Source organism: Pomacea canaliculata, linkage group LG3 (assembly GCF_003073045.1).
Source record: "Pomacea canaliculata isolate SZHN2017 linkage group LG3, ASM307304v1, whole genome shotgun sequence".
NCBI lineage: Eukaryota > Metazoa > Mollusca > Gastropoda > Architaenioglossa > Ampullariidae > Pomacea > Pomacea canaliculata.
Genome location: NC_037592.1, coordinates 36,280,544 through 36,294,793, shown reverse-complemented (window position 1 = coordinate 36,294,793; position 14,250 = coordinate 36,280,544). Strand labels below are relative to the sequence as shown.

At 34.3% G+C, this 14,250-nt stretch overlaps 1 protein-coding gene across 1 annotated transcript in view; it reads left to right on the top strand.

The window, feature by feature from the left end:
• Positions 1-14,250, top strand: part of LOC112559893 (probable phospholipid-transporting ATPase IA) — a 45,467-nt gene that overhangs the window by 6,145 nt on the left and 25,072 nt on the right. The window contains 25 exon segments of the mRNA XM_025231371.1: positions 176-275; positions 1,000-1,098; positions 2,080-2,125; positions 2,523-2,637; positions 2,941-3,010; positions 3,341-3,468; positions 3,719-3,789; positions 3,982-4,079; positions 4,302-4,410; positions 4,715-4,842; positions 5,892-5,969; positions 7,000-7,088; positions 7,208-7,247; positions 7,250-7,273; positions 7,625-7,733; positions 8,562-8,644; positions 8,798-8,847; positions 9,037-9,106; positions 10,042-10,126; positions 11,026-11,165; positions 11,686-11,733; positions 12,315-12,405; positions 12,643-12,707; positions 13,307-13,396; positions 13,856-13,938. Coding sequence (XP_025087156.1) covers positions 176-275; positions 1,000-1,098; positions 2,080-2,125; positions 2,523-2,637; positions 2,941-3,010; positions 3,341-3,468; positions 3,719-3,789; positions 3,982-4,079; positions 4,302-4,410; positions 4,715-4,842; positions 5,892-5,969; positions 7,000-7,088; positions 7,208-7,247; positions 7,250-7,273; positions 7,625-7,733; positions 8,562-8,644; positions 8,798-8,847; positions 9,037-9,106; positions 10,042-10,126; positions 11,026-11,165; positions 11,686-11,733; positions 12,315-12,405; positions 12,643-12,707; positions 13,307-13,396; positions 13,856-13,938 — 2,109 coding nt within the window.

Below are 14,250 nucleotides of genomic sequence, written 5' to 3'. Positions count from 1 at the left end.
ATGTGTGGTGTGCCACTATCATTTAAAAAAATATTCATAAATACTTATAAAAGTTTTTTTTAGAAACTTTAGGTTAAAATTTGCTTAAAGCATAACCATTTAACCTGTTAGTTGGAATTAGATAATCATGGCTTGTCTGTTTTACTCGTCACTTTGTGTTGTCTGCCCTTTTCAGCACTGCCAAATACAACATCTTCACATTTTTGCCCAAGTTCCTGTTTGAGCAGTTTCGGAAGTATGCTAATGTGTTTTTCTTCTTCATTGCACTCATTCAGGTTTGCTTTTATTTCTTGCTTTTAAGGCTGTATTAAAATAGTGTATCTCAAGCTAGCATGAACTATTGCTGAAGAATGAAGGATACATGCAGTTATATTTTTTCTAGTGTTTGGATGCCATTATTTTGTCTCAGTGCTTTGAGGATAACCTTAAGTGGTAGGATACGTATACAAATAAAAATATTTGCTCACATAAACACAAGATTTATTTATTGTTTATTCATATTCACTGTAGTTCTTTATTTTAGCTATGTAAAGTTGCACAAGTATTGTTTTGTTTTTACAGTTTGCAACACATAACTCACACCAACACTTGAACCTTTAAAGCAGATTCACTTTTCATCTATTCCTTACCAATAAATTGAGTAATGTTTGTAAATAACTAATGGGTAACAAAACACCTGAAAAATTTAGTGAAAGAGTGCTTTGCCAACAGAAATGTCAGTGACCACAATATGACAAGGCTCCAATATATATGTACAAGATTGAAAATATAAGCTCTGATATTAACAGAGGAGGTCTCAGAAGAAAAAAAAAAATTCCAAAAAATTAGAGAAAGAAAAGGAGACATCATATAGATTTCTAACTTTCTTTTTTTTATGGGATGAGGCACTGGTTGTACTTAAAGGGTTGGATAATTAAAATATAAGTAAAACTCTTTATGTTTTGGAAATTCTACAATTTTTTTTTAAACATTTTGTGTAAACATTCTGTGTGTCAACAGCAAATTCCCAATGTGTCACCTACTGGTCGTTACACAACAGCTGTTCCTCTTCTACTTATTTTTGTGGTATCAGCCATCAAAGAAATAATTGAAGACTTTGTGAGTAAATTTCTGTCCTGAAAATGTAAATTTCTGTCGTCAACATGAAGCTTCTGCTTAATTTCCATTAAAATGATTCTTCATTTTCTTAGGAATAAAAAATTATTAAGAAAAAAAGTGACTGGTGTTTTTGAAATATACACAAGCCCTTTGATAGTGAGCATGCTAAATTGTCTTGTATCATAATTTAATTTTTTTCTGTTAAAAATTTAATCTGAGGATGTAAATACACTTTTTAAACTTTTAAAACATTTTTGATACTCAGATTTTCTTATTAAAATACATGAAGAAATGAGGACTTTGCCTGATATATTTCTTTAAGTTATTTGATTGATTTGGCATGGAAATTGCTTTCAGCCAGTGGTGGTTCACAATATGAGAAATAGTGATGGAAAGGAGTTTAGGGTAGAGGAGGGTCACAGTTCAATGAAACTGTTGGGGATCATATTATGGTGCATTTCTTGCCCTTTTGCATTCCTTGTTTTTGAGGCCTGAGAACCTGCTTAGCACACGATGAGGTCATACTAGACTGGATGTAGAATATCACTGTTTAGTCTCTTAATCTCTAGATTGGTATGTAGCTTTTATTATTCTCAGTATTTTACATCTCTTTTGTAATAACAGTTTCAGGCATTATAATCATATTTCTTCATTAACATTCTTCATTTACATTATTTTGTTTTATCTTTTTTTGTTGTTTTACAGATTTAAAATTTACAAGAAAATTTTAGTTCTGGTGTAAAATCTTATTGTCTTCAATAATTAACATTTTAAGAGAAGATTTTCAAGATCTTTGGGTACATATTTGAATGTAGGCATGTAATTCTTTAGATTCAGAACTACACATTGTTAGATTAATATGCATGTGCACGCAACAGTTTTTTTTCTCTTTTTTTGCTTTTCAAGCTGCATAAAATTGTCAAATGAATATATTTTTGTTATGTGGTATATCCTGAAAATGATGGGATTTTTTTTTCTTAGAAACGTCACAAAGCTGATGGTATGGTGAACAACTCGTTAGTTCAAGGTAAATCAGTGGTGTATTTGTTACTTTGAACATCAGAAAAAGGTCAAATCCATGAATACATGTCGGAATATGCACATTGCCATCCAGGTTATGGGTGTTGGCAGAGCTGAGAGCATATTCTAATGCCAGTTATGTTCCAAAATGTTGTCACAAATTTTACCTTTTTTGTGCATGTGTCTCAAGCCATGTCTCTCGCAAACTTAAGTGAGTTGTTACATATTTTGGGAATAAGAACATTTTAGAACATTATCTTGATTTTATCCATATAATAAAATAAACTTTGCACTCAGGTGGATTCATTTACGTGTACTAAAGTCTTTGATTGTAATACACTTAACCAAGTCACAGTGATGATTTTTATGTAAAATATAAAATATGAGATTTTTTTTTCTAACAGTGCATCGAGGCCATGAATGGGTTACGGTAAAATGGACACAAGTTGTGGTAGGTGATATTGTGAAGGTCTGTGATGGAGGCTTTTTCCCTGCTGATCTCATTCTCCTGTCATCCAGGTCAGCCTTTGAAATGTACAGAAGACAGTAACAATAAATGACTGGTTATAATCTTGTGACTAAATAGTATGACATTATTTTCAGAACAAATGGTCAAAGAATGAAATGTGTGTGTGTATATATATACACATTTAAAAAGACGTCATTGTGAGAAAGATAATAACACACTCCTTTTATTTAATAATTTAGCATACATAGTTTTGTTTTATTAGAGATGATTATATTCTATTGTAGAAGCTTTATATTTATAAAAAAGTGTGTTCATTCTCTATAAATTGTATGTACTCTATCTTTATTGCACAGTGAACCTCAAGCCATGTGTTATATAGAAACAGCAAACTTGGATGGTGAAACAAACCTTAAATTAAGGCAGGTAAGTACAACAAGAATTTTCATAAAAGCTGAAGGTTAGCTTTGCTCTTTTTTCCCAAAAGATTGAGCTTTGAGGGAAAATTTGTTTGGAAATATTTTAATGTAACGAATTGGAATATGAAGAAACCTTTGTGGCAATAAAATGTTCCTTTCCATTAGTTTTATTGCTATAATTATAGTTAATATTTTAACAAGAAAGTGAATTGTATTTAATGGATGTGTGCAAGTCTTTGACTTCGATATGATATAGCACTTCTGCAAATCTCACAGGGTGTGATAACAGGCATGTCTTTGTCTTGGTATTATTATAACAACTCTGCTATGTTAACAGGGTGTGCCAGTTACCTCTGACTTGGTGACAGGAGACAAATTGACTGCTGTGAGAGGCAAGGTGGAGTGTGAGCTTCCCAACAGATATCTTTATGAATTTGTTGGCAACATACAGTTGAATGAGCAAAGGTACAACTCTGTGCCTTGACAGATTTTTCTTTGTTATTTCTTGATAGTTCTTGTTATCTGTAAATGCTGTCCTATATTTTAAACTTACAGGCATGTTTACTTTGGCCATTTATAAAAATGAAATCTCTTAGCAATGCATAAGCTGTCCAGTTTTATTTAAAATTAGCTGTCATATTAGAGATCAAAGAATATCAATTATTTGCCAGTCAGTTGGCCTTTATTTAAGCCATGTGCTTTTCTGTTTGAACAGCGCTGTGCCTGTTGGTCCTAACCAGCTGTTGTTGCGAGGAGCAATGCTTAGGAATACCAGCTGGATTTTTGGTAAGATTTGTGATTCACTTTTACAGAATACAGCTAAAGATTTGCAGAAGACTTTTTTCAGTTTTCAGTGTTTACTTGTGTGCTATGGATCTAAACTCATTATAATCTGGGTAACATTAAAGCAATAATAACTGGAAAGCATTTTGTTTCTTATCCTGTATAACTGATGCAATACAATGGTATTATTTTCAGGTTTAGTAGTGTATACAGGACACAGCACCAAGCTCATGCTGAACTCAACATCAACACCTCTAAAGAGATCAAATGTTGAAAAACTCACAAACACTCAGGTTTGTGAATGAGGTCATGCAATATGACTATAGTTTCCACCATATTTTATGCTTTTTAAAGAAACAAAGAGATAAACAGTTAAGACTTGTATAAGTACCAGTGGATTTTTGTGAAATTAAACTTTACTTATCTATTTAACATGTAAAGAATATTTTATTTTTAAACATTTAAGGTGATGACTTTTCTAGTTTTAGTTCAGTGCTGTCATGTGTGTCTTGCAGATACTGCTTCTCTTTGTCGTTCTGGTTGTGCTGTCCCTTATATGTGCCATAGCCCAGACAGTGTGGACTAAAGAGGATGGAAATAGGGCTTGGTACCTGTTCTATGATGGTTTGTGATTTTCACCCTCTATGTGTATGTGTGTGCGCGCACACCCACATGTGCTTTTCAACATCCTTCATGGCAAATGAAATAGAAGTTTGAGTTAGAAGAACATAGTTAACATGTAATGTCAGTATCAGGAGTTACATCTTTAAAACTTTGTATTAAACTTCATCAAGAGAATAGTTATTTTGTGCATTATGCCAGTCACTTTAGTTTTATGTCGTTGAAACTACTTATCACATTGTGTCAATCTGAGAGTTGCTTCATATCTTGTTGTTGATGTTGCTGTGTTATTATTATTTGATTGCAGAGATGCCTGAAGCCAACTTTGGTTTCAACCTACTCACGTACATCATTTTATACAATAATCTCATTCCCATCAGCCTGCAAGTTACTCTTGAAGTGGTCAAATTTATTCAGGCCATCTTCATCAACTGGGTTTGTACTGCTCTGATAGATTGCACTGATTGACTGCAATGATTGATTGAGTAATGGATAGCTGGATTGATTGATTGAAATGCAGGGACACTGTTCTGAGTCTTCTAGCATCATTATAAGTGGAGGAAAACCCATAACTGTTACTGTATAATTTATAAACGTCTTTATCTCAAAATGTGTGTTTTATAATAGTGGTAATGGAGAGCAGAATTAATTTTTAAATGCATACAGCACAATTCCATTGAGCAGACAAATGTCAAAATTCATCCCTAAATGCAATAAAATGCACATAAATATCTGACAGTTTGTTTGGTGTGGGTTGGTCACTGCATGAAAAAGAAATTACAGCATGTAAAATCGCCACATTTTGTTGTCTAATATTGTCTTTTCATATGTATAGTTCTTTATGTCAATTTGTTTTTATTGCTGGACAGAGTTCTGTAGATCTTAGATTGCAAATGATTTCACTCAGAAAGGAATAATACAAGGAAACAAAACTAGGCTAAAAGAATATTGCTTACAACTTGGGCAGCATATGAAAAACAGAAGGATGAGGAACAGTATTGATAAGTAATAAAAGAAACACATTAAATGCGAAGAGGATTTGGGTAACAAACAGAAATTACAGAGTGAGTTTCATAAATCTGCAGAGGGAGACAGGCAGGTTAGTCAGTAGAGAAAAGAAAGTGAAAGAAAGGGTTAGATGGACAATGACCAACTTTATTAATCCCTATGGGCAATTTAAACATGGGAAATGTGCTCAGTTAATATATATAGCAGTTTTAGTTTTAAAATACTAGAATTAAGTGGACTGTTGCTAGTAATAATACTCATGGAAGAGATGTGTGTTTAGTGCACATTTAAGAAATTTGATGGTGGGTAGGTAGCAGATTTGGAAAGGGAGAGTACTCCACTGTTTGTTTTGGTTTTTTTTTTAGCTGCACACTAAAAATCCTGTGAACATGTATTGTTCTGGTGTTCTTTTAAGTGTATCCCTTACTTTGTAGTCTTTAGCATCCACCACTGGAATAAAATAAAATGTCTTTCAGGATCGAGACATGTACCACGAGGAGACTGACACACCAGCAATGGCTCGCACATCCAACCTCAATGAAGAGCTTGGACAGGTACATATCAGTCTTAATGATTACTTCTTTTGTATTGTTAGCCTACATTCAAGGCAAATAGAGTAAGAATGATGGCAACTGTTATTTAAGTGTTAGACAAGTCAAATATGTGGTAACGGTCCTTTTTATATTTTAAGTGTCAGAGCTATTAACCTCAAGTTGGACAAGTAATTATATTTTCAGAGAGGCATTATTCCTGCATGAAAGCAATTTCTTCTTTGTACTGTACCAAATGACATGAATATATGGAGTTATCCCGATTAGCTACCTCAATTCCAGCTGTCCACTCCCTATTGGTCAGACCTTACCAATGAACAGGGAGAACACAAAATCAACCAACTCACATTCCCTCCCACCTCAATCCCACCCTTGCCAGCCATTGAGCTTTCCTCCAGTTTTTCGCCTATTTTCATGCAGTTCAGACATGTTTTTAAGCTACCTTTTTTTCTGCAGCCTCTTGGATTTGCCACATCGGGCCTGTTATGTTGTCTTGCCAAGATATAGTCTTCGTTGCTGACTCGATATAAAACACAAATTGCCCCCCCCCCACTCCATCGCCTGTGATGTTGTCGTCACGCACTTCTAACATGTCTGCTGTACATATTGCCAGTCCTGCTCTGGAGATTTACCTTGTATGGTTTCCATTCCTTGCCACACCCCCTACCTTTTTGTTATTATCCATATAGCCATGTAATCTGGTACAATACAAAAGAAGAAATACTGCTTTTGATGGTAAAATTCCTTTCTTTGAGTACTTACTGTACCTAATGACATGACCCTTTAGTTCCCTCCTGCCTCCCTGCTGTAGGTTTTTTCATCAGGAATTGAGGTGGCTAGTCGGGATAACTCTATGTAGTCATGTCATCTGGTAAATACTCGAAAAAAAAATTAATTTCTGATATCATAAATTAATATTTTTCCAACACAGATGGAATCAGAAGAAGAACAAACTCTTTCTAAAACCAAAGAAGTAACTTACAATACTGCTAGCAGTTTTATAAATTAGTTGTTTGTGTGCTTGGTGCTACAGGTAAAATTTGTCTTTTCTGACAAAACTGGAACCCTTACTCAAAATATTATGGAGTTCAGAAAGTGCTCCATTGGAGGAATCTGCTATGGGTAAGTCGTGGTACAAGTTTTCATGTTTTAAAAAATTTCATTGTTATTGTATGATACATAGGGAACAAGTGTATGTATTAATGTGAGAGAGAGAAACTAAAGATTGTTTGTTGTTCCAGAAATAATGAAGAAGTGTTGACTCTTTCAATGATGGAATGCTTATCTACAATCTGCAGTCAAATCATGTAAGTGGTGTCATGCCAGTTTAGAAATCTTATGTGATAATGTTATCCTGTTGATTTTTGCCAGCATCAGTTTCTAATTATCACTAAGCTTGTTGCTAAACTATTATTCATTTGGGTTTATGAAGGAGTGTTGTCAGACCAGTTTGCTGGTAGAATCCATCAGGCAGATCATGTAAAAGAATTTTAATCTAGCCAAAGGCTCCTAAGAGACTATGACTTTAAGCTTTGTGTCCATGAATTTGTGTGAAAGAACTGAAATGAGGAAACTGGAAATTTATTTCTTCCTCTTTTGAACAGCAATCTAGTTTTTGCATACCCATATTAAATCATGCATCTATCATATCTGTATAGGCAACTGCTGGTTTGATCCGAGAGTTTCTGGTGATGCTATGTGTGTGTCATACTGTGGTGCCAGAGCGTCATGAAGCAGGGGAGATCAACTACCTGGCTTCCTCTCCAGGTCTTTCAATTGATTTATTTTGCGTTTTTTATTCGTAAAGTTGTTAAATGAGTGTGAATAAGGAAAATACTTATCAGAAATGTTTTACATTTTATTCCTGTCTGTGCTAAAATACAACACAAAAGTTGCTGTTCGCAGATTTCATAAGTTAGTAAATGTTTGTATCCCATGCATCTACCTAGTCTGTAGTGGTAAATACATATATTTTCAACATACGTTTTCACTCACACATATATATGCATATTGTGTGTGCACACGAAGGTTGTGTTTAATTATGTGTTGTAATTTATTGCCCTGAGAAAGAAAGATGTACCTGAGATAACTTTCGTTTTACTAATTCTCTCTTTTAACCACTCTTTGGCATCTACCCATGTTTTTTTCCCCTATTTCAAAGTCTTGGAAAATTAGTCAGCTAAATGGTTGGCAACAACTCATCAATTGCCTGTTTCACATGGGTGTTTCCTCTAAATATTGAAAATAGACTGCATAGAAATAAAATTTTAATTTTATACTTAATTTATAATATATAAACCCTAGGTTTCAGAGCTGGCCTCTTTTACTTCATTCAGATAAACACTCAAATGAGGTTTAAAAGTGTATGTGTTTGAACATAACTGATTTCGCACCAACCTAACAGCATACCAGACATAAATGATTCTCCACACTGGAGGAATGAAATAGGGCCATGAGGTTTCAGTAATCTAGTTCAGACTATTTTTGTTGGTCTTGTATTGCACTTATTTCCTTCAGTTATTTGAAATTAAAAATGTGTATATTACCGCTGTCCCATGCTGTGTGACTTATCTCCATTCTGGTTATTTCATTCAGATGAGGCAGCATTAGTGAAAGCAGCTCGAAACCTTGGCTTTGTCTTCACTACTAGAACTCCAGAGACTGTAAAAATTGAAGTTGTGAGTCAGCATTGTGTCCTTACTGCCTTTTCGCTTTCAAGTCTCCTATATGTCTTGATTGGTAGTTTAGAAAAAATCCAGTAATTGAAAGAATCCAGTTAAAAAATCCAATATCTTATGGTGCACTGCAATATCATTTATTCTTTGTTTCAGTTTGGAGAAGAAGAGACTTATGAAATCCTAAATGTCCTGGAATTCACAAGGTAAAAGTCATCCCCAAGCTGAATATATCATGATATCTAATTTGAAGTGTCTTCATTGTATGCTTCTAAACTTTGTTGTACAAAACATACTTTTGAGGGAAAATTTGAGGAGCATCTTTCTCTGTACTAAAATTTATTTTCACTGACATTTATTATGTGACTGTTCTGTAAAAATAATCATTGTTTCAGTGAACGCAAAAGGATGTCAGTAGTTGTTCGATCCCCTGATGGAAAAATCATGCTCTACTGTAAAGGAGCAGTAAGTTTAACTAGAGACATGTTTCAAGTCTCTTTTTTTCTGCCAAATGTATATCTTAATTGTCTTAATTGGTAGCAGTTATGCTTTGTTCATGATCAAACTAAATTTTAGTCTCCTTAAACTATCAACTATGGTTAAAATCAGACAAAAATAGTTATCTTGTAAGACCTACCTGAGGGTCGTTGGCAGCAGAGATATCCTTGCTTACATAAAGACCTGTTTTATTAATCACGGCTACTGGTCATATTCCTTAATGCATCTTTCTTAAATGGTAAATTAATAATGATAATTGTCACCTTATTTTAAGGTCTCATGCTTTGTCTTGTCTAATCTAGAATGACACATGTCAGTTACAAGTCAGAACGTGATCCACCAAGTACAGGTTGAAGGTGGGGAAGGGGAATCACATGGGGCTAGTGGCATTTTTCTTGGTAGGAAGAATGACTGTCAAGCATAAAAAAAGACTGAGAAAAACAAAACAATTAAATTACAAAACTGTAGTAGCAGTTCGTTTCCTAATATTAATGTCATGGACCTTGTAGTTTGACTCCCTTGCATAGAGGCATAAACTCTCACATGCAAGAATAAATGAGTGAGTGAGCAAGCATGATAGTCCTGGTCAATATGGCATGCTTAGAGGCAGTGCATATTGCTACGGTTTGTGGATGTAATTAGTAGTGACTGAAAGCTAACAAGTACACTGTATTTAAAATCTTGAGTCTGTCCACTTACATTGAGCTTGATGGTCTTCCATTATGAGTGAAACTAGATGAAGGCAAACAGACATAGGACTGCAGATATATAAAGGAGAAAAAGTGCCTGTGAATGGAGTCGTGAAGTAAAGAGTCTGACTGTTTTGAGAGAACAGTTCTGTTATTGCAGTTCACAGAGTAGCTCATAGCAGAATTGCTGTATTATATTTTTTCTTATATCAGGACACTGTCATTTATGAACGACTGGATGACACACAACTGTATGGAGATGTTACCCTTCATCATCTAGAAGACTTTGCTACTGTTGGTAAGTTCATATGCCTACAGATGTCTATCTCAAACCTCTAAAATAAAGATTACTGCAAAGTCTTAAGACAATAAGTTTGATTTTGTTTCATCTGGAATTACATTTTTTTTTATATTTGGAAACTTCGTGTATTTTAATGATTATGAATGATTAAGCATTTGAACACATTAACACATTAACACATTGAGTTTATGCCAATAAGCACATAAACGAATGCTGGAGCTGATGGCTTTTCCATCAAATACAGATAGCATATTCTGCTTCTTGCAGTGACCTCAATTTTTGTGATTTTGAGGTCCTGGGATCTGTGGTCTTCCATTTCAGTATAATTCAATGAAGGCAAAGAAAAAATCATTAGAGTAGAAATGTGAAGAACCAAAAAAAAAAATCTTGAGTGGTTTCTTGTGATGAAGAGTCTGTTCTGAGAGAACAATCCTGTTTTGTTACAGATCGCATTTAGTTCATAGTTAATTTTAAACTTTAGGTAAATGTTCACACAACTGACAAAGTACTTTTTCTGAGGTTTCATCGTGATCACAAAGTCTTTTGTGTGGTACCTATTACTGATAGATAAATACTGATGCTTTCTTATGAGTATTTTATACATAAGTATTTCATACTTATTTAATCATTTGTAGCAAGAAAATGTTACACAAAAGCTGTAAAAAGTTCAGTTCAAGACAATCATGCTTATTAATTTACTACTAAAGTATGGAATGGAAATAGAACTGAATGGAAATGGCATCCATTTTAGTGCTTGGAAGTTTAATAACCTCTTTATTGACAATATTTCAAAGCTAACATTTTCTTTCTTCTGATCTAAATTAAGAAAGTGAGAAAATTGTCCTCAGTACATGATAATAAGGTCAAAGGTAAACATGGGGTGACTGCATTTGCAGGGCTTCGAACGCTTTGTTTTGCCAAAGCAGAAATTAGTTTAGAGTTCTACAATGAGTGGCGAAACACATTCTACAAAGCCAGCACCTCCATTCAGAACCGAGAAAAGAAGCTGGAGGAAGCTGCTGAGCTTATAGAACGGGTATGAGCTACATCGTCATTGTTGTGTAGACTTCTTAAACGTTTCTTGCCTCAGTACTAGCATTGCTGTAGATTCGTCATTTACATGAACCACCCATAGTTAACCTCCAGTTCAAGTTTAACTGTCATAGTTGTTTGGTAGTGAAATTTAGCAGTCTTGTTTCATTTCGGAGAAATGGCATACTTTGGAAAATGTTTTACAGTGCATTAAAATGAATTTTTACTTCTAAAATGTAGCACTTCACCTAGGTCAGCCCTTACAAAGTAAAGATGATATATATACATATTTAGATACTAATTGAGTTATTTTCCTTGTCTGCCATTTATTAATTTATTTGTCTTTTAGCTTAAATCTATGACTAAGCTGTTTTATTTACCTTTTTAGAAACAAGTTTTTGTTTTCCTGCAGTATGGTAAATGCTTTTTCATCTGTTCTGCCTAAGAGCTTCTTTTAGAGTTGTGATGAATATTTCTATATACTTATAAGGAAAAAAATATAAACACTACTGTTGTCTTTTCAGAATCTGTTTTTGATTGGAGCAACTGCTATTGAGGACAGACTTCAAGATGTGAGTGTTTATTATAGTAAAGATAGTTTCATAAAGGTAATTCAAGTTTGGGAATAGCTTTAAAAAAAATCACTTTACAACTGTTCAATGATTCGAATTACTTTATTACACTCTGTGTGTGTGTGTGCGCGTGCAGGAGTTGGAGTTAATAAACAGATTGGGGATATAAGTTTGCAAGGGTGGGCAATGATTTATGTTGACTTATTTTTGTGAATGTACCAATGTTAAATATCATGCAGTAAATGAATTATCAACACTCTCTTTTTTGTATACTGTGTATTTTTCATGTTTTTATATAATTTTCTCATTTAATTGTCACAACAAATTTTGTATAGGTAAGCTTGTGCCAGAATTGTTGATATTTGATGGTTATGGTTAGATATGTGTGTATTTTTTTTTTTTTTTGGCTGAAAATTTGAACATTCTTACCTTTTGAAAGATTTATCTTGTTACATGTAGGATTAAATAGTAACACAGGAAGCACTTTGTGTTTAACAGAAGACAACATAAAACAATTGTCATAAAGAAACTGGTTGAGTGAACATGGTATTTAATGGTATTTTTGTTTTGTTATAAATCAGGGTGTTCCAGAAACAATTTACAAGATGAGTCTAGCTGGTATTAAGCTATGGGTGCTTACTGGAGATAAACAGGAGACAGCTATCAATATAGGTCAGTCTTTTTTCTTTCTCTGGGATTAGCCAAGGGGCTGATTATCAAAATAAGCTCTGTGAGCATTATGGAGGGTGTGGTAGGTGGGGTTGTGAAAGCGTGCACTGGCTTGGACAGGTATGCAAGATACATTTTGTATATTAGCAAATTATAACCTTTTTTCTTTATTGTCATTTATTTCCCTGAAAGGGAAATCAGTAAAACATCCATTTACTATTGGGCTTATATAATTCTCAGGCTATTCCTGCAAAGTGCTTACCCAGTCTATGGAACTCATTATTCTGAATGAAAGTACCCTAGATGTAAGTATTTTCATCTCATTTTTTTTCTGTACCTTGTGCTTGATAATGATGATGGGTTGGTGGTGGTGATGGTGTCCTTTAGATCTAAGTATACGAAGGGTCAAGGATATAATTTTTCTTTTTGTAGATAAGACTGAGAGGCATAGAGGTTTAAGTAGTCTTAAGGTTTATATAATGGCTCATGTCTGAGGTAACCTTAGTGTGTAAAGTCCCCTGACCTGCATGGTCATGAGTGAGTATAACAGACTCAAAGCAACTGGTAGTTTTTTACATAGTGGTTTGCCTGCCAGGAACAGGGTTGGGGTCCTCTCTTTGATGTTATTACATTTTGAATAAAGAAGACCTGTAGGAGATGATATAGCAGAAACACACTGCTTGCATCTGTGTCTCTTTATTCTTTGGGGCCATTTATCTCAGAAAACACTGAGGATGAGTGTCCTTAGTATGAAAAGAAATGATCTGTGTAAAGCAAAAAAAATTGGAGGGTGACAACCTCTTCCTTACCAATCTTTAGAAATGGTAGCTGATTTTTTTTTCCAGAGAGTTGTCTAAGATTTTGAAGAGGAGAGCTGCTGACAGGAGATCTGAACTTTTTTCAGGCTACTAGGGAAGAACTGAGGAAACGAAAAGCAGAGTTTGGAGATGCACTTGGAAAGGAGAATGATGTAGGCATCGTTATTGATGGTGACGTAAGTATATATTGTGGCGTTCTTAGTTGCTTCAGGACACACAGTGCTTGAAGGAGGTGTATAGAAAGTGAGATATGGAGTGCTAGTAGGCAGTGTACAGAAAGTGAGATACAGGGTCTTAGTAGGCAGTGTATAGATATTGCAATATGCAGTACTAGTAGGAAACATATAAAAAAGTGACACAGTCCTAGTAGGCAGTGTATAGAGTGCAGTGATATGCAGTGCTAGTAGGCAATGTATAGAAAGTGAGGAGGATGGAAAACACGAAGTTTTAACTCCTTTTCATAGATGATAAACTAGTGTTCCTCTGTTGAAGATAATTAAATGTTAGCAATGATCAGTTTTTAGTTGTAATAATTCACCATTTTGAAATAACATACAAAGATTCCAAACCATTGTTGCTACTTTATTATGACATTCTACCAAATATTCAACATTTTTAGTGTAATTTTCTTGCAGACCATAAAGCATGCCCTGTCCTGTGACTGTCGACATGATTTTCTGGATATTTGCTTGTCTTGTCGCTCAGTCATCTGCTGCAGGTCAGTAGACTGTCTCATGTTCTTGGGCTCATTTTAATTAGACTGTTGTCATTGGGCTTCATGGTGTGGAATTTGTAGTTTTTCTTCTTCCTGCTCACCTTTGCAATTGGTTGGTGGAAGTTGTAGGAAGTAGTGTGAAGGAGACAGAAGTGGAAACACCATACTCTTTATAATAGATAACAGGTTTGTATGTATTTTATTCCTAGGTCATAACATATTGTTACCCAGACAATTGATACAAGATTTGAAAAGAGTATTAATTTATAGTGCTGTAATTTGTGACATAATAATTACTTTATAATATTTTCACTC